This window comes from Bubalus bubalis, chromosome 19, assembly GCF_019923935.1.
Source record: "Bubalus bubalis isolate 160015118507 breed Murrah chromosome 19, NDDB_SH_1, whole genome shotgun sequence".
Taxonomy (NCBI): domain Eukaryota; kingdom Metazoa; phylum Chordata; class Mammalia; order Artiodactyla; family Bovidae; genus Bubalus; species Bubalus bubalis.
Window position 1 is genome coordinate 56,867,380 of NC_059175.1, and position 18,664 is coordinate 56,886,043.

Below are 18,664 nucleotides of genomic sequence, written 5' to 3' on the forward strand. Positions count from 1 at the left end.
CTGGACCAACATCAGTGGTCACGTTCATGTCCCAGCAGCCAGCTTGGTGGCATTGACTAGCAGTTTACTTCTCTGCTGGGACCTCTCTTTTCTCTTCCTTAAAATGAAGGGCCTCTGAGCAGCTTTCTGCCTCCTTCCACATGTGTTTCTACGAGGATGGGTTCTTGGTTGTGCATGTTCAGATCTGAAACAGGTTGATCTCTGTGCTCAGTAGATATGGTTTTCATCTGCACCCATCATTTCTCTATAAACCAGATTATCTTTGTTTTTCTCTTATCTGAAGAGCTCTCCTCTCTCCAGGACCACAGGATTATTTAGTTTCTAGGGTAGGTTCCCTCTCTGATGTGCCTAATCCAGAAGCTGTTTGGTATCAGAATGTTAGAATTACCCTAAAGTTGTTGAGTAACTTTCTTCTAGTTTCTAATCAAAAATCATAAAAGGCTAATTTGGGTTTCTTCAGTGTATGGAGACTCTGTGCAGGATGATAATACAGCATTATGGATGCTTTAGTGATCTTGGCTGTGGCCTTGGATGGGGGTAAGTCAGTCTGTCTTTCCATCTATCCATTCATTTATCATCCATTTGTCTACCTATCACCCATCCATCCACCCATCTATCCTTCCCCTCTCTCTCCCTCCCTCTGTCCCTCCTTCCCTTCCTTCCTCTGTCCTTTCCTGCCTCCCCCTTCCTTGTTTCCATCACTCCCACCCTTCCTTCCTTCTTTCCATCTCTCCCTCTGTATCTGGAGTTATAAAGAAATCTTTCCTTTAGCAACATGCTTTTCCTTCCTTTATCAATGCTTCACTGAATCATCTGTCATTCATTTCAAAAATTAGCATGCTGGGTTAATAGATGCCTGTAGCTTATTTCATGCAGAATCACAAGGAATTAGAATTTTTTTTTTTAATTAGCACATTAGTCACCGTCTGACATTGTCCTCCCCACACCGTTTCTCACGCATTTTCCAGCTGAGTCACCATGTAATGCAGTTGGCTGGCTAATGGGATGACCCCTGACACTTTTGGACATCACCGCTCTTAGGTTTCTCAGGAAACTACATTGAATTATCTTGAAAAGAATCAGGCTTTTTCCCTCTCATTTTCTTTCTTTCTTTTTTTTTTTTTTAATGTAAGCATACTGTAAGTTCAGAAGGGAGTAAAGCCAAAATACCCACGATCTAAACACAGTGTCTATTTTGGTCTTAAGTGTGATAGACTAGTTTCTCGACCTTGGCACTATCAACATTTTGGGACTGATAATTTTGTGGGGCTGACTTGTACACTGTACGATGTAAGCAGCTTCCCTGGCTTTTACTTCGTAAATGCCAGGGGCACCATTTCCAGTGATGATAAACAAAAATGTCTCCAAATTCTGTCAAATGTCCCCAGGGGAGAAGGTGGGCAAAAATCATCCTTGGTTGAGAACTAGACCAGAAAGTTACAGTGACTTTGGGATCCTTTCATGCTGTCAAAACAAATCACTCGCATAAAGAGATAAAGCAGAACTAAGTCTCCTTCACTGACTCAGTGTGAGTTCTGATGATGTGCCAGGCACAGTGCCAAGTGACAAGGATTCAGTCAGACATTGATAAGGTTTTGTCCCTGCCTGCACAGAGCTCCCAGCGAAGTCGGGGAAGCAGACGTGTAAACCGATCATCATGTATTGATGGGACTTAATAGGGAGAAAGTCATATTGCTGGATGTTCTGTGTCTATCAGATTGTAGACCAACATCACTTCTCAAACGATTCTTCTGGGGTCCTGCGAATACAGCCTGCCTTTAAATCGGGCACCCCAGAAGCATCCCTTGTTCTTTCCTTCACCTTGGAGCCTTGCTCAGGTTGTTCCTCCTGAAAGATCTTATGTCAGACTTTTACATCTCCAGATTTCCCCTGTCACTCACAGGTAGGCCAGGGAGCCATTCTGGATTGCTTTAATTTGCGTTGATGTCTGCCCACCTAATTCCCATTATGAAACTCACAGTCTCTTCTGCACAGTTGATGGCTAAATTGCATGCTGTATTGCTTGATTCCCCTGTTTCTCATGCATTGGTCTCATCCCTCAAGTAGATTATGGGCTGTTTGAGGTGGAAGGCAGGTATTATACTCAAATGTTTGCATTAATGGCCTAAGAAGTCACTATTTGACTGCTGTTGGCTTACAAAACTAAGTGTGAGAATTGAACTCAAATCTATTATAACAGACAAGTAAAAGAATTATAAAATGAAATGAAAGCAAAACCTGTAGCCAAAGAGAGAGAGGTGCTTGGTCTTCTGCCTGGCACATTCTTTTCTGCCTAATGAACCTCTACTGATCCATCAAAACCCCCGAGCACATTACCTTCTTCGTTATGCTTTTGTGGCTCCAGATTGTGAAGCGCTCTGCTCTGCACTTTGAGAGTGCTGTGTGCACAGATGTGGTTGCTGGGGAATCCCCTGGGGTGAGCTGCTGCCTTGGTCTCTAGAACCCAACTAAGGAAGGAGTGCTCGGTGTGAAGATGTCCCTACATGTTATTCTGAGACGACTATGTCAGATGTCATTTCACAGTGAAGAACACTGAGGTCCTTAGGAGAAGAGTAACTCACATGGTAGAACAGCCAATTCCAGTTCTCTTTTTGAACCAGTCCCCCTATAGCCAAGGAAAGCCACCGTGTAAAGACTGCATCAGTTACACAGAAGAGCTGGTTTTGATTCATGCTCTGGTCCTTAACGATCAGGGGTACTGTTCTGACCCCCAGGAGAGTATACGGTGTTCAGTCTTCTCAATGAAAATAACCAATAAACCATCTATGGTAAGAATAGAAAAGAGCTTTATCTGAGATAAATTGAGGACTGTATCTCAGGAGAGACCCTCTCACTAACTCCAAGGAACTGCTCCAGAGAAGCACGGTTTTCCTGCTTGTCAGAACAAAGAGCATGAAACAAGTCAGGGATACATTCCTGGAAGGTTTCAAGAAAAACAGATCAGGATGTCCACAGCCAGTCAGTATGGCTCTGGCACCTGGGAAGACAGTCTTATCATCAAAGGAGGACCACCATTGGCACCTCAGGAAGGGAAGCACTCAATCTTTATTTTTAGCATGGACATTCTCTTCTGCTCCTCAGTGCACCCTTTTCTTTAATAATTAAAGCAGGTGTGCAACGTGTGTGTGATGGGCCACAAACAGGATGTTTTAGTTAGCATAAAATTCATGTCAACTCAAGTATAAGCCGAATGACTTCCCTGTACCTCAGGATGTGAACGTTACTTTCATCAGTCTGCATGAACTGAGTATTTCAAAAGAGAAGGTAGTTGCTTTCCATGCAAATCCTGTTCCAAAAGCAAGGCTGAAAAAAGTAACAGCCCATTGAGAGTTTTAGTAAGTTCCATTAACAAAGGTAGCTTTCAATTCGTGGAGAGAACAAGTAAATACGATTGTGACCACCTACTAATTACTTAGAGATGCCCTGGGGAGTGTGTGTTCAAACATTGTGCTAATACATGCATGCTCAGTCGCTCAGTCATGACCTTCATGGACTGCAACCTGCAACCAAGCTGGTTCCTCTGTCCATGGGATTTTCCAGGCAAGGATACTGGAGTGGGTTGCCATTGCCTATTCCAGGGGATCTTCCCAATCCAGGTATCAAATTTGCATCTCTTGGGTCTCCTGCATTGGCAGGTGGGTTCTTACTGCTGCACCACCTGAGAAGCCCGTTCAAACATCATTAGTACCAAATATTGAGAAGAGTATTGAAACAAAAGTGCTTTATATGCAGGCATACACTTTTAATTCATATGGGATAAAATCTAGTTATTGAGATTAACTATATTAGACAGTTGACACTTGAGGCAAATTTCCATGATTTGAAATAATGGATAGCACTTGCTTTTGTTGCAAGAAAGAATTAACACAGAGAGGGAAAGGGCAGTATAAGGTCTTGAACACTGAAGAGCTGAAGTGTATTTTTATTTGAACACTTGGAACGTTAAATCTGGATCAACATGTCTTTGACAAGTATGGACATCTACAACAATCAAAACAGTTGAACAAGAGATTACCTTGAGGGATGAGATACGGATGGTTCAGAAAGAATTAGACAAATAAAATACAGGAGTAAATATGCATTTTCTTAAGTGAGATACAGAATCTTTGGTATCTTCATGTAGACTCCATACCCTACAGTTGCTAAAAAAAAATACTAGCTTGTGGCCCTAGTGGTAAAGAACCTGCCTGCCAGTGCAGGAAATATTAAGTGATGTGGGTTCAATCCCTGGGTCAGGAAGATCCCCTGGAGGAGGGCATGGCAGCCCACTCCAGTATTCTTGCCTGGAGAATCCCATGGACAGAGGAGCCTGGAGGGCTACTACAGTCCATAGGGTCGCAAAGAGTCAGACACGACTGAAGTGACCTAGCACGAATTACTTCAAAAAACTGTTGCTCCTGTTAATACCAAGTCATTTGAGAGATTTTTTTCTCAGTGAGGCAAAACCTTACATCTAACGATACTCATCTCTTATGAAAAAACTTCACACTTTCTGCTCCTTTGATCTGCCATCTTCCTGTGACTCTGGAGACAGCTAGATAGGTTCAGCCTCCATTTACAAAGACTTGGGATCTGAATAGAGGACAGCTTTGGTTAGAAGGGTTTTTCTGGACAGATATTTTGGAAAGGCTCATCTGACATATGGAGTTAGTGTCCATGTCTCTGGCCATTCACAGACACGTCTCCTGTTCAGCTTCCCTCCCTACTCCATGTCCATGGGCTCTGCTAGTCCTGCTTCTTACTTAGTGATGAAGCTTTCTCTTTGTTCCTCTCAACCTGGAGTTGAATTTTCAAACTTGCTAGGCTTATCTGATCACTCTGGCCCAGCCCTGAATTTTTGATCCCTTTGCTGTTCCACATGGCCTCAGGCCAGTTTAACATTTTTTTCCCTGATTCATCCAAGACTATTCTCCTGGAGTTAAAGTCAAAGGGCAGGCTTGCCTCAGTTCAGTTCAGTTCAGTTGTTGAGTCGTGTCCGACTCTTTGCGAACCCATGGACTGCAGCATGCCAGGCCTCCCTGTCCATCACCAACTCCCGGAGTTCACCCAAACTTATGTCCATTGTGACAGTGATGCCATCCAACCATCTCATCCTCTGTCGTCCCCTTCTCCTACTGCCTTCAATCTTTCCCAGCATCAGGGTCTTTTCAAATGAGTCAGTTCTTCACATCTGGTGGCCAAAGTATTGGAGTTTCAGCTTCAGCATCAGTCCTTCCAATGAATATTCGGGACTGATTTCCTTTAGGATTGACTGGTTGGATCTCCTTGTAGTCCAAGGGACTCTCAAGAGTCTTCCCCAACACCACAGTTCAAAAGCATCAATTCTTTGGCACTCAGCTTTCTTCATAGTCCAACTCTCACATCCATACATGACTACTGGAAAAACCATAGCTTTGCCTATTTATGTGTAAATTCCATGTGACCCCAGTTGTCATGAGGAAACCTGGGATGACTCTCAACACTGGAGGGAAATCTTCTTAGGGTCCGCCTTCTCTCAGAGGTTTCCTTCCTGGGAGAAGAATATTTCTCTCCTACTTCATAATACTTCATAATCCAGACACATAGTTCTGGACACTCATCCCAGGAAGTGTGCACATTTTGAGGTACAGGGAATGCTAAAACATCTTGTTTGTGGTCCATCAAACACACTTTGTGCTGGGCTTCCCTGGTGGCTCAGTGGTAAAGAATCCACCTCCAGTTCAGGGGACTTGGGTTCAATCCCTGATCCCGGAAGACCCCCTGGAAAAGGAAACGGCAACCACTCTAATATTTCATGCCTGGAAAAAAGCCATGGACAGAGGAGCATGGCGGGCTAGTCCATGAGGTCTTAATGTGTCTGATAGAACCTAGCAACTGAACAACAACAAAACATACATTTTACACCTGCTTTAATTATTAAAGAAAAGGGTACAAAGACCAGAAGTAGTGAATGTCACTCGTGCTGCATTATTATATTTATATATTGATGGATTTGATTTGCTAATATTTTATAGAGGATTTTTTTTTTCATCTATGCTCATAAGGAGTGTGGTCTGAAAGTTTTTTTTTTTTTTTTTTTCTTGTAATGTTTTTGTCAGGTTTTGGTACCTGGTTGATGCTGACCTCATAAAATGAGTTGGGAAATATTCTGTCTTCCTTTATTTTCTAAAAGAATATGTGTAAAATTGACATTTTATTTTCTAAATGTTTGATAAAATTCTCCAGTCAAACTATCTGGTCCTGGAGATGTTTGTTCATTTGTTTGTGAAAGGCTTTGGATTAAAACTTCAATGTATTTTATATAGCATTATTCTATTTCTATACATTCTATTTCATCTTGAGTCAGTTTTGGTAAGTTTATTTTTTTCACAGAATTTGTCTATTTCATATTTGTAATTGAATCCATTGGCATAAAGTTGTCTACAGTGTTCTCTTAGTGTTCTTTTCCTCTGCAACATCAGTCATCACATCTCCTCTTTCATTTCTTGGTTTTATTGATTTTATTAACATTTAAAAGAAGCAGTTTTGTGTTCCCCTAATTATTTTTCCTAGGTCATTTAGATTTCACCTTTCTCACACAAAGCAAATTTCTCTTGCATGACTTTTATCTCAGGTCTGACAAATTTATGAAAATGCTTTTCTCACAGAGAAGACTCACATTAAGCCATGAAATCATTTTTAATATGCAACCTATAAATGAGAGCCTTCAAAGAATAGGCATATAATTAACTGAATGTTTTATCCACCCATCAAATTGATTACACATTGAGATGTTTTCTGCCAGCGTTTCAAATTCCAACTTTAGTGGTTCAATTTAAACACCATCCAAAGATGATTGAAAATGGGTTTTCATTTTTCTGTAGAGGACCCTTCTTAAGAACAGGTGTTTTCTCCTGTGACACTGGTAAGTAATACCACCTGTCACACTGCATGTTATAAATCACTGTTCTGCAAATCTATTAGCTGTGATTCATATCTGACCTGCCTTGTAAAAACAAAGCTGAAGCAGTGCTTCAGACTGAATGATTTAATGCACACTGAAACAATCTTCTTTCTCTGAGTTTAGCCTCATTCCCTCCTCCTATTTTCAGGGAGGAAATTGGTTCTAAATTGAGAGGCTGTATTAACTCTTTCAGACAACAGAATGACAGGAACACATCTTTCTAAACAGCTTCCTGGAGGCATGATGGAGTGCACACCTTTCTCTGGTTCTCATCTTACTGGCTAGAAGTGATTTTTACAAGGAGGGGACTCGATCTCGTCATGGCTTGAGCTCCCATCATTTCTTTAAAGAAAATTCCTGGCTTTTTCTTCCATCCTTTTTTGTCTGAAGACAGTAATACACCTGTGATTGTATTGTTGTTCAGCTGCTCAGTCGTGTCCGACTCTTTGTGACCCCATGGACTGCAGCATGCCAGGCTCCCCTGACTTTCACCATATCCCAGAGCTTGTTCAAACTCATGTCCATCGAGAAAGTGATGCCATCCAACCATCTCATCCTCTGTCAACCCCTTCTCTTTCTGCCTTCAGTCTTTCCCAGCATCAGGGTCTTTTCCAATGAGTCAGCTCTTCGCATCAGGTAGCCAAAGTATTGGAGCTTCAGCATCAGTCCTTCCAATGAATATTTGGAATTGATTTCCTTTAAGATTAACTAGTTTGATATCCTCGTAGTCCAAGGGACTCTCAAGAGTCTTCTCCAACACCACAGTTCAAAAGCATCAATTCTTTGACACTGAACTTTCTTTATGGTCCAACTCTCACATCTGTACATGACTACTGGAAAAACCATAGTTTTGACTAATAAGGACCTTTGTCAGCAAAACAATGTCCCTCCTCTTTAATATGCTTTCTAGGTTGGTCATAGCTTTTCTTCCAAGGAGCAAGCGTCTTTTAATTTCATGGCTGCAGTATGATTTCATTGGTAATGGCAACAGTTAGTGCCATGGTTTCAGAGCAGTTTATAGAAATTATTGGGGTACATATCAAGTTTCCCATGAAGGGGATGCCAAACCAATATGGACCCTCACACAACATCATACCCCATTTGGGGCCACACACACTTGTCTGTGTCTTTCTGGTACTGATGGACCTTACTTGGTACATCTCTGAACAGTCATATATAAAGAGAATATTAAAAAGTTTCCAGTATGAGTTTATTTAATTCTTTCCAAACTTTGTTAAAAATTAAAGTAATATAATTCCACTAGCATGTCATCATTATGTTAATATTCATTTATGTGTATGTATATGTGCTTAGTCCCTCAGTCGTGTAGCCCTCCAGGCAAGAATACTGGTGTGGATTGCCATTTCCTTCTCCAGGGGAATCTTCCTGACCCAGGAGTTGAACTCGGGTTTCGTACTGCAGGTGGATTCTTTGCCATCTGAGCTACAAGGAAAGCGCAATATTTATTTACAAACTGCAACTTTCATACTGAAGAAGTATATGAGGATCCCATTTGAAAAGCTATTGGTCAGGTTTAGTTGGTATTCTGCTGAGCTGCTTTTTGCATTTGTTGACCTTTTTCATCCCTAGAGTTACCTTTAGATACCTATAGCTATGTCCTCTTTGGTTTTGCTTTTAGATGAAAGATGTGTCAATTTAAACAGACAGAAGATGTGAAAAGCAGACACTGTGCAGAGGAAGACACTTAAGAAAGAAGTCAGGCTTTGGAAACAAATCTGAGTTTAAATTCTCACTTCTTTACTCACTGGTGGCTTTGCCAGAGCTGAACTTTATCCTGTCGGCAGTGATAGAATAGATGTGGAGAGAATGTTAATCTGGCAATCAGATAGGTGATGGAAACTAAAGTCAGGTATGGTGTATTTAAAGCATTGACTAGGTGTGTTCTGCTCTTTGGTGAACACAACGGGAGATGAGACACAGCTTCTGCTATCATGTCATGCAATGTGTGGATGATAGGATTCCAAGACAACATGGGAGTCCAGTGAAAGAAATCCATGCTAATCAGAGCTATACAGAGTGGCTTGTGGGGTCCATAAGGAGGAATTCTGCTTAGAAGAGAAGGGGCAGGAGGGGGCTGCCTTTTAAGAGGAGTTGGCATTACAGCAAGTTATGGATAGATGAGGGATTTCATCAAGTGAGAATGTGCTCAAAAGCAGAGACGGGACCGAAGTAAAAGGTACACAGCCTTTGAGAGAATACAGAGAATCAGATGAAGCTGAATTGAGGAGTATACCTCTCTCTCCTCTCTCCGTCTCTTCCTCCTTTCATCCCTCCTTCCCTACCTTCCTTCTTTCCTTCTTCCCTCTTTCTTTCCTTCTTCCCTGTCTTCCTTGTAATATTCTTCCATCCCTTTCTTCCATCCTTCCTGCAACAGTTATGTGCCAGGCACTGGGAATATGTGCTGAAAAAAATATTTAGCCTCCTTAATGGAGCTTAGAGTCCAGCCCAGTGGGGGCAGGTTTTCTTTCATTAGGAATATAGATTTGAGTGTTTAAATAGAGGATCAGCAAGTGACTCACAGCTGGCTATGCAGCTAGAAAGCTGTCTTAATAGACCAGAAAAGACAGTCTTGAAGCTTTTATCAAAAAACTGCCATGGCACTGAAATGATAGGGTGTAGGAGAAAGACATGTCAACCCACTCCAGCATTCCTGCCTAGAGAATCCCGTGGACAGAGGGGCCTGGTGGGCTGCTGTCCATGAGGTCGCACAGAGTCAGACACGACTGAAGCGACTTAGCATGAATACATGCAATTAACTGTTATCAGAGCTCAATGAAATTATTACACAGAATAGTAACAGGGTTAAAAGCATGACCTAGAGGCCAGACTATCTGGGTTTATATATCAACTCCAGTTCTTACAAGGTGTTTTAATTTGGAGCAATTGTTAAGCCTCTCTCTACCTGTTTCCTTATCTGTAAAATGGGGATTGTAATAGTACCTCCCTCCTAAGGTAGCCAGGGAAATTAGATGAGTTAAGATGTATAACTTCTTAGAAAAATGCCTGGCACATATTAGTCCTGGATAAATACAGGCCATGAATATTACATTACTTCTTCTTGTACACTAAATTAGAATGAACTTCCCAATGAGGAACCAATTGGTCCAATTGGTCCAATTGGGTCCAATTGGTCCCATTTTTTCTAGAAACAATAGGTTCAATAGTTGCGTAGAGGTGAACAGCTTTTTGGAAATATAAAAGAGTCATACATATTCACATATTATAGACTGAAAGAAAATAACAGCAATTATTGGCTTTAAACCAATCTGATTATTGTTACTTTCCTTTCCAAACTTGGGAAGACATTTAAGTGAAAAAAAAAAAAAAATATATATATATATACATACTTATGTATGAAGTTTCAGAGGAGAAAAAAGTGTGCTCAGCAGTTGACAAATTTTGTTCAAGATTCAGAAGTACCTTACAAACTGCAGTCCAGGCCTTCAGTATTATTGTGGTAGAGAGAGAAGCCCCAAGACACTCGTCTACTGTTTTTATTGTCCAAGCTAATGGTCCATTAACACAGTTCCTTTAGGCTGAGCCTGGTAGATAATGAGTGTCTTCCAGGAGCGTTTCCTTGTGGTGGGAAGTAGTATTTTTCCTAGGGGAAGAATGTGAAAAATCCCACTTTTTGTACATAGTGGTAAAAATAAGAGAGCGGTATACAGTGGGTGAAGAAATTATCAAGATGGTGTCAGTGTTCAAAGGGCAATCTCTAAGTTCATAATTGGGTTCATAAATTTTATTCAGTAACGGTTTGTCCTCATTAGCTATTCAGTGAAATAGTACTAATTTTAAGGTTCATCAGCATGTGAAGAATATACATGCACTTTCAGACACACTTGCACGCACATTTGCACTATTAGCGAAGTAACAGAAAACCAAAATTGCAGGGAGTTCATTACAGATTTTGAACAGTTTGTCCTTCTTTAAAAATAAATTTCAAAAATCTCAAATTACTTCTTATATCCACCACAAAAAAAATCATTTCTATGATAGTAAATAATTGAGCCTCCAGGTGTATTGTAATCAAGAGTTGTTCTTTTTTATCCTAGCTTCCTGATATAATTTTAAATGCATTGATTGCAAACAGCCAGGCATTTGAATTTTAAACCATTTTAAATTTGGTAACACCAAACAAGTGTGAAGCATCAATATTTCCTTTTTTTCTTGTTGGGTTGACTTACAATGCTGTGTTAGTTTCATTTGTACAGTAAAGTGTTTCGGTTATACATATGCATATATCTGTCTTTTCAGACTCTCTTTGCTTATAGTTCATTGCAAAATATTGAGTACACTTCTCTGTGTTATACAGTAGGCCCTTGCTGGTTATCTATTTTAAGTATAATAGTGTGTATCTTTTAATCCCAACCTCCTAATTTATCCCTTCCCTCCCCCACCCTTCCCCTTTGGTAACCATAAATTTGTTTTCTATGATTGTGGGCCTATTTCTATTTTGTATATAAATTCATTTGTATCAGGATTTTTTTTCTTAAGATTCCAAATATAAGTGATACCATATGCTTCTTATTTCTAGTAAGTCTGTCTTGTTGTTCATTCACCTTTCTCGTCAAGGAAAGGCTGAGCCTCATGTTTGGGAAGCCTGCCGCCTGAGCGTGGCCTCCCTGTCCTGGCAGTCAGCTGACTCTGAGACCCAGAGTCACCAGCTTCCTTGTCCCAGGACACACCACAGCACCATAAGACCATCCCCACCAGTTCTCCCAAATCCAAGTGCCTACGAGGGTGTCTGTGGCCACCATGCTGTTACTCAATTGTCATGCAGGCAGCCTGGATCAACTAATTAATTAATAAGCTTAACTGGAGTGAAATATAATTAATTATACAATATTGAGCTGTTCAAATTTAACGCCAGTGAAATTACATAATGAATCTGGCAAAAGGAAAATAGATATCAGTATATAAAGTGCATTCCTGGTGAACCCTCTTCACACACTTTTGACTTTCTGACTCCTGTGATGCAGGCGTATATATTTTGAAACTTGTAGCCCATCCTGTGAAAATCAAACACACATACATACACACACAAATTGGACATCTTTGCCTCATGGGTTTAAAATGATGCTTTGTTTCCATCTGTGTGATGTGATTAATAAATTGATAAAGACTAACATAGTGTATACAGACCTGTTAGCATCCATCTAAGTTGGAGATTAGTTGGAAGCAGTTTTCTATGTTGCTTACCATGCTGTTGTATTTAATGCAGACTTTAATGGGCATAAAAACTAAACAAGACCACAGACACTGACACTTCACACTTGGCTGGCAACATCAAATTTTAAATGATTTAAAATTCAGATGCCTAGTCATTTAAAGTTAATATGCTTAATGTTATGTCAGGAAGATAGTGAAAAAAAATAAAGCTTCAGGTACATGCTCAAAATATAATACTGATTTATTTGTAATGATATAATAATGTGATGATATTGACTAGTTCAGTTATTATTCATGCAAATTTATAAAAATAAGGACCACTTTTCAATAAATTAATCTTCATATTAAAAAGATTAAAAATGTCTTCATTATAGAATCCACAAACTTTGTCATTTGGTTCTGGTTTTTGTTTTGTTTTTTTTTAAGATAAGCCAGTAAGTGACTTGAGAGAATGAAGTATTTTGAATTCATTTTGATATTTAATCTTTAACAAATGTAGCCTTATGTGTCTTAAGAATACGCAAGGTTCAAATCATGCTTAAAATCATTATATGCAACTTATTTGTGGTGAGAGACCGAGGCGATGAGGAAGAGAGGGAAGTTATGAGTAGTGATAGACTTCTTTCCGGGGATTCACATATTCACACTCCAGGTAAGTAAAGAGTTTAAGGAGGTTGTCAGATTCACCCAATGGATTCTGACTGTTGAAGCTCATTTGTTTTTTAAAGGTTATTTAAACTGTTTAGCAATTCTTCTGACAAGCCCTATGTTGTAAGAGCTACAACTCTCACACACAAGGAGACTGAGCGGGTTGTTTTGAGTTTCATTGCTTGACTTACTGGCAGACCATAATAGCGATTCTAGTTGTGTTTCTGTCTCAGTGATGCAAAAGTGAGAACATGATTAATTAATTCTCTCAAGTTGTTAGCACCCTTGAAAGATTTTTCATCATTTGTACAATAAATCCTCTCAAATGTTGATGCTTTGGACACCAAATTATTGTCTCCATTGAATGGTGGTTCCTTATACAGTTTGTGAGTTTCAAAGATACTCCTTCAAGTACAAATTCTAAATCTTGACAAGAATGGCTTCATGGATTGCTCATTAGATAATAAATAGCCAATAATATCTGAGCATATGAAATGTAGCAATAACAGATAACATACAGTTTTATAGTTTCCTTATAATTATTTCAGTGTGTTAAATGACTTTTTCACAGATGTTCTTATATAGCTTCTTTATTTACTTTTTACATTTTTTCACAAAAGGAGAGACTTCCCTTTTTTGCAGTAGCCAGATGTATTAATAGCAAAATAAGTTTCCAGGCAGAGGAGTCCTCACCATGTGTCTTCAGAGTGCATTTAATTTCATGCATGTGTGAAAGATGACAATGTGATTCCTCAGTACTAAATATTCCTCAGCCATTCTCACTCAGTATGGTTATCTGGAACAAAACTAGATTATATTTGCAGAGTGGTGAATTACTGGAAATAATGAAGTTGAGGCAATTCATTAATCTTTATCTACTGGTCTATTTTTTATACACTGAATGAAATGGGAAAAAAAAAATTCATTTGGGGACCAATCAAATTGAAAAGGGTCTAACATGAAGAGAAACATGGGGCTAAAAATGTTTTTTTTTTCTTTTTAAATTATCCACAGCACTTTTTCTTACATGCCTCTGTTTTTCTTTTAGTGGCAAAGCATTTCTATAACACTGGTTGAGAAAGTTCAGATGATCGCTGTAATTCTAGGATCCCTGTTCTTAATAGCGAGTGTGACCTGGCTCCTCTGGTCAGCCTTCAGCCCCTATGCAGTGTGGCAGAGGAAGGACATCCTTTTTCAGATCTGCTATGGAATGTATGGTTTTATGGATCTAGTGTGCATAGGTAAGACCATGACGTTCAACGCTAACAAACTGTCAGTAATCCGTTTCTTCCAGCTCTTTTGTTTCCATCAGTCGGATCTAACCTAGAATGTGGTGGTTCACGGGATCTTGGTTCTCTAGCTCATTAACTGCCTGGGGCACCACAATCCACCACTTTTCTCAAAAAGCATAGCATCTCTGTTCCCAAGTAATCTGAAAAAAAAAAAATGAACAGGATAATGCCCCTTTAAAGTGGTTTATTTTGCACCATAAAGAAGGAGGAGTTGAAGAAATTATTTGGGGATGGGCGAAGGAAGGATAGTCATTTAATTTCTAAGGATGAACAGCAACTAAATCCCCCTCACGAAGCTGGGAAGGTATTACTAATGTCAACGGCCATAGCGTGCGTCCGGGGAGAACACGGATACCTGGAGGTCTTACGTCGTGGCCTGGCAACCTCAGACTCCCTGCCCAGGACATAAAGGGCTCCTTGGAAGGGTAAGGACTTGGGGACAGTTTTCCTTGCCATTCTGTGCCGCTTAGTTTCACTTATTACATTTAGTGGTTCAGAAGAGGAAAAGGATGGGATGCTTTAGCCAAAATAGATGCTACAGAAAGGGTTCTTTACATGTTTCACTGGCCCAATCTCATTTCCCTTGTACCATGGAAAACAGAAGCCAATTCAGGCAGCATCTACTTGATGTGTATGAGATGCCACAGGCATTGCGATGGTGACCAGTTGGCACTGGGGGACAGGCATGGAGAGCAACCGTACCTTACCCAGGAAAGCCCCTGCTCAGATGTGGCTGACAACTTACAGGATGTAAAACAAGTCCAGGGAGGAAAGTGTGGTCCAAGGACCACCCTTGGCCGCAGCAGCATCTGCAGCGCCTTATAAAGAAATGCACGTTCTCAAGACCCGCCCCAGACCTGCCAAATCCAACACTTCAGGGTACCCCCTCTCCAGCCACCATCTGTGTTCACAAGCTCACCGACAGGCAGATAATGTGAGAGCCACTGACTTCAGGGAATGGACTCAACCTCCCATCGGGTGCCTTGGTTTCTAACCCTGGCCTCTGCTTGGACAGGTCAACCTTGTCTCTCTCTATTTCTTTTGTTTCCCCTCACCTATAAAAATGGGAATAAGCCTCCATAGCACACAGACTTAAATAAAGGAAAAGACTATTATAAAATAATTATGTTAGTAACTGGGAGTTGTAGATTAAGTGTGTTTGAATAAGACACAAACACTGGAAGACTTGAAATCACTTAGATTGCCTCTACTCACAAAAGCCTTTCAATTAGCAGCAATTTCAATATTCTCAGTCAGTTTTTCTAAGACAACTTCGTATGTTTAAAAACTATGATCAGCTGGAATTTCACCTCTTTTTCTTTTTTTCGCCATTGTTACTAACACAAGACTAGTAAGAAAGAAAAGTATAAAATTTCAAGTCAAGAAGGAAAAATGAATGGAGGGAGATGTCATGAAAAATATGTAAACTGAGCAGATGTGGCCTGAATAATTGGGCTAATCATGTATATGAACAATTTGCATTAAATGTGATAATACATATGTAGGCATTTGGAAATTCCAACTCTATTCAAATAAGTCTCTGGGGTATGACTCTAAATTGAGATGGATTACAGAATTGTTCTACCAATCCCTCAACAAATTCAGAAATAGTGTTTTCTATCTTTCAATATAAAAGTTATAAAATGTGGTATTCCATTGATATTTAAAGGAGAGATGAAAAATGAAAGAACCATTGGGCTCCCAATCTGACCTGAAGGGAAACAGTTGACTTTATTACAGCACTGAAAAGGCCAGGCCTTTCTTGCTTAGGAAATCATCTTTTTGAATTTCATAGCTTGCATTTAATACTGAGTTATTATATCTTAAATTTTGATTGCTGATGCCAGTCTTTTAATCAAGATTATTAGGATTCTGGTTTTAAGAGCACATACATAGGAACTAATGATCTTTTTGACAACGTAAGATGTATTTGGGCCTCCCTTTTGAAATGTGGGTGTTTGCCCATTTTATAAAGTTAAGTTTCTTAGGAAAAAAAACCAGTGGAGATTTTCCTGGAGAAGCTCTGAAGAGTGAGTTTTTATCTAGGTTTTAAATATTGACAATGCTTTTCATTGTCTTTTGGCTCATCTAATCAAAATCCCATCACTCAATGATTTATTTGTATATTTTAAAAAATATTAAAGAATTCAGATTGAACAACAGTATTTATTTCACTTTGCAATGTCATTAGTTAGCCTTTTTGGACCCAGAAGTGAACTGAGAATCGCTCAGTCGTGTCTAACTCTTTGCCACCCTATGGACTGTAGCCCGTCAGGCCCCTCTGTCCATGGAATTTTCCAGGCCAAAATACTGGAATGGGTTGCCATTTCCTTCTCCATTTTGGACCCAGAGAAAAGCTTATTTTTCCCCCAAGAAATTGGAAACCTATTACATTTAGAAAGCAAATACATGTAGGCTACCAACAGCCAGCTGGATCATGGCAGGTAATTATTCCTGCTAACATTTCAAATTAATTAAAATGTCAGCTAACTAAATGTAGACAGTAACAAAGTAGCTTACATTGATTATACCTCAAATACCCATGACTGCAAGACCAGAGTCAGAGTGAAAAGCGTACATCTTTGTGTCCAGCTTGTTCAGTCCAATCAGCTTTCTAGGTGTCAGACACAGTGCCAAGTGCTGGGAATGCAAATGAGAGCCGGTCACTTTCCTGCCCTCTAGGAGCTCCCAGCCACACAGGGAGGACAGACGTAAGTAACTAGAATTCAGCAGGATGTGCAGGGATGGACTTAAGCACAGGAGATGGTAGTTGAACAAAGCGGGAGGAGATTGACACTGGTTGTTTTATGTGGGAAGGGAACTGTTTGAGGCAGATTTCATGGGGAAGTGATAGCTGAGCAGGCTGATGGATGAAGAGATGCTTGGCACATGGGGAGATGGCCCCCTTGTCACCACCGGAGGCTGTAAGATTGGCTCCCCATTTGGAAGGCTTTAAGGCGGCTGGAAATATTCCCATATTCCTGTTCATCTAATCTTTTCAAACTTATTTATACCTAAACGGAAAAGGAGCAGATTGACAGCTTCATAAATGTTCTTCTTAAAAAATATTTCTGTGAATTCATAGAAGATTATTCCAGAATCAAAACAATGTTATAGTCCAGTCAGGGTAAGTAATGTGTTGTACTCAGTCAGTCACTCAGTCATGTCTGACTCTTTGTGACCTTTGTGACCCCATGAACTATAGCCCTCCAGGCCCCTCTGTCCATGGCATTCTCCAGGCAAAATACTGGAATGGGTTGGCATTTCCTCCTCCAGAGGATCTTCCAGACCAAGGGATGGAACCCACATCTCTGGCGTCTCCTGCATTGGCGCCATCCAGGAAGCCCACATAATGTTTAGGAAGATAACTTGGGGAAATTTACTTATTCCCAAAGTTAATTTGTTACTTTCATTTATTATCAAGTAATACATCTGCTTTCCCAAGATTCAATTTCTTCTTGCTGTTACAGTTTTGAATTCTCCCAAGGGTCTGGGTACCATAATAGTTTAAATACTTAGATCAGGGCTGTCCAAAGTTCTCCAGAACTTGCTGCAATGAGTAAAATGTTGTGTATCTGTGTTGCCCAGTACCATAGACACTAGCTCCATTTGTCTGTTGAGCACTTGAAACGTACTTAGTGTGAATGAGAAACTCAATCTTAAATTTAATTTTACTGAACCTTCACGAAAATCACCACCTGTGGCTCATGGCTACCATATTGGACAGATTTCTAGATGATGGGATGGTAAATGTGTAAGGGTTTGGTCGACAAGTTCCACCTTTATAACAGGTTATAGTTCCTAAATGATGAAGTAATTCTGTTTCATGAGATGAGTAAAGTGAAAATGAGTGCAAGAGGATTGGGAGAAGGGTATTAACAGTGAGAGGGTGGTGGTCCAGAGCTAGACAGAGAGCTGTCAGAGGGAGGCTGTCTTAAGGAAATGGGAGTACAGAGAGATGTAACTTTAGATTATATTTGGGGAGCTCTTTCAAATACTTAAGTAGATGGCATTCAGACTATGACTGTGTACTAGGAAAACTAATATAAAGGATCTAAATCACTGAGATGCTGTAGCCCAGGGGCAGCAATTTAGGGAGAAGTAATAGTCACAGCAGGCTCACAGTGGCTCCCTCCTAAGAAGTTTTGCACAGTGGACACAGAAAGATGAGCCAATTCAGAAATTAAAAGCAAGTGCCTGGCAGAGGGCTCTGGGTACAGGACCTGGTTCTCAGCTCCATACATGGCACATGGAAAAAACAAGATTCCTGCTTATATCGGCCGTGTCCCTCTAAGGATGCTTGGACCACAAAAGGAATATGTTTCTGAGTGACTTGAAGAAATGAGGGATTGAGACGCGACCATAGGATGGGGAATCCTCTGATGAACTTGCATCTGGAAAGTGAGGGCCCTTACCAGGTCCCCTCAGTGTCTGGTGACCCTGAGGAGGTGAGTTCAGCCTCTCATAGAAGCTGTAAACTAGAACAAAAGCCTCATCATGGTCCCTGTTCTGTGGGATTCCCGAAACAGGCAGCAGTGCTTATACCTACCTAGTCTCATGCACACGCAAGGTTAGTGCCAAAACCACA

The 18,664-nt window shown here is 40.3% G+C and overlaps 1 protein-coding gene across 1 annotated transcript in view; it reads left to right on the forward strand.

Annotated features, from left to right (window-relative positions):
- Window positions 1-18,664, forward strand: part of MARCHF11 (membrane associated ring-CH-type finger 11) — a 117,037-nt gene that overhangs the window by 77,474 nt on the left and 20,899 nt on the right. Inside the window, exon 3 of the mRNA XM_025270689.2 lies at window positions 13,833-14,025. Within this exon, the coding sequence (XP_025126474.1) occupies window positions 13,833-14,025 (193 nt within the window). The remainder of the gene's footprint in view (window positions 1-13,832; window positions 14,026-18,664) is intronic.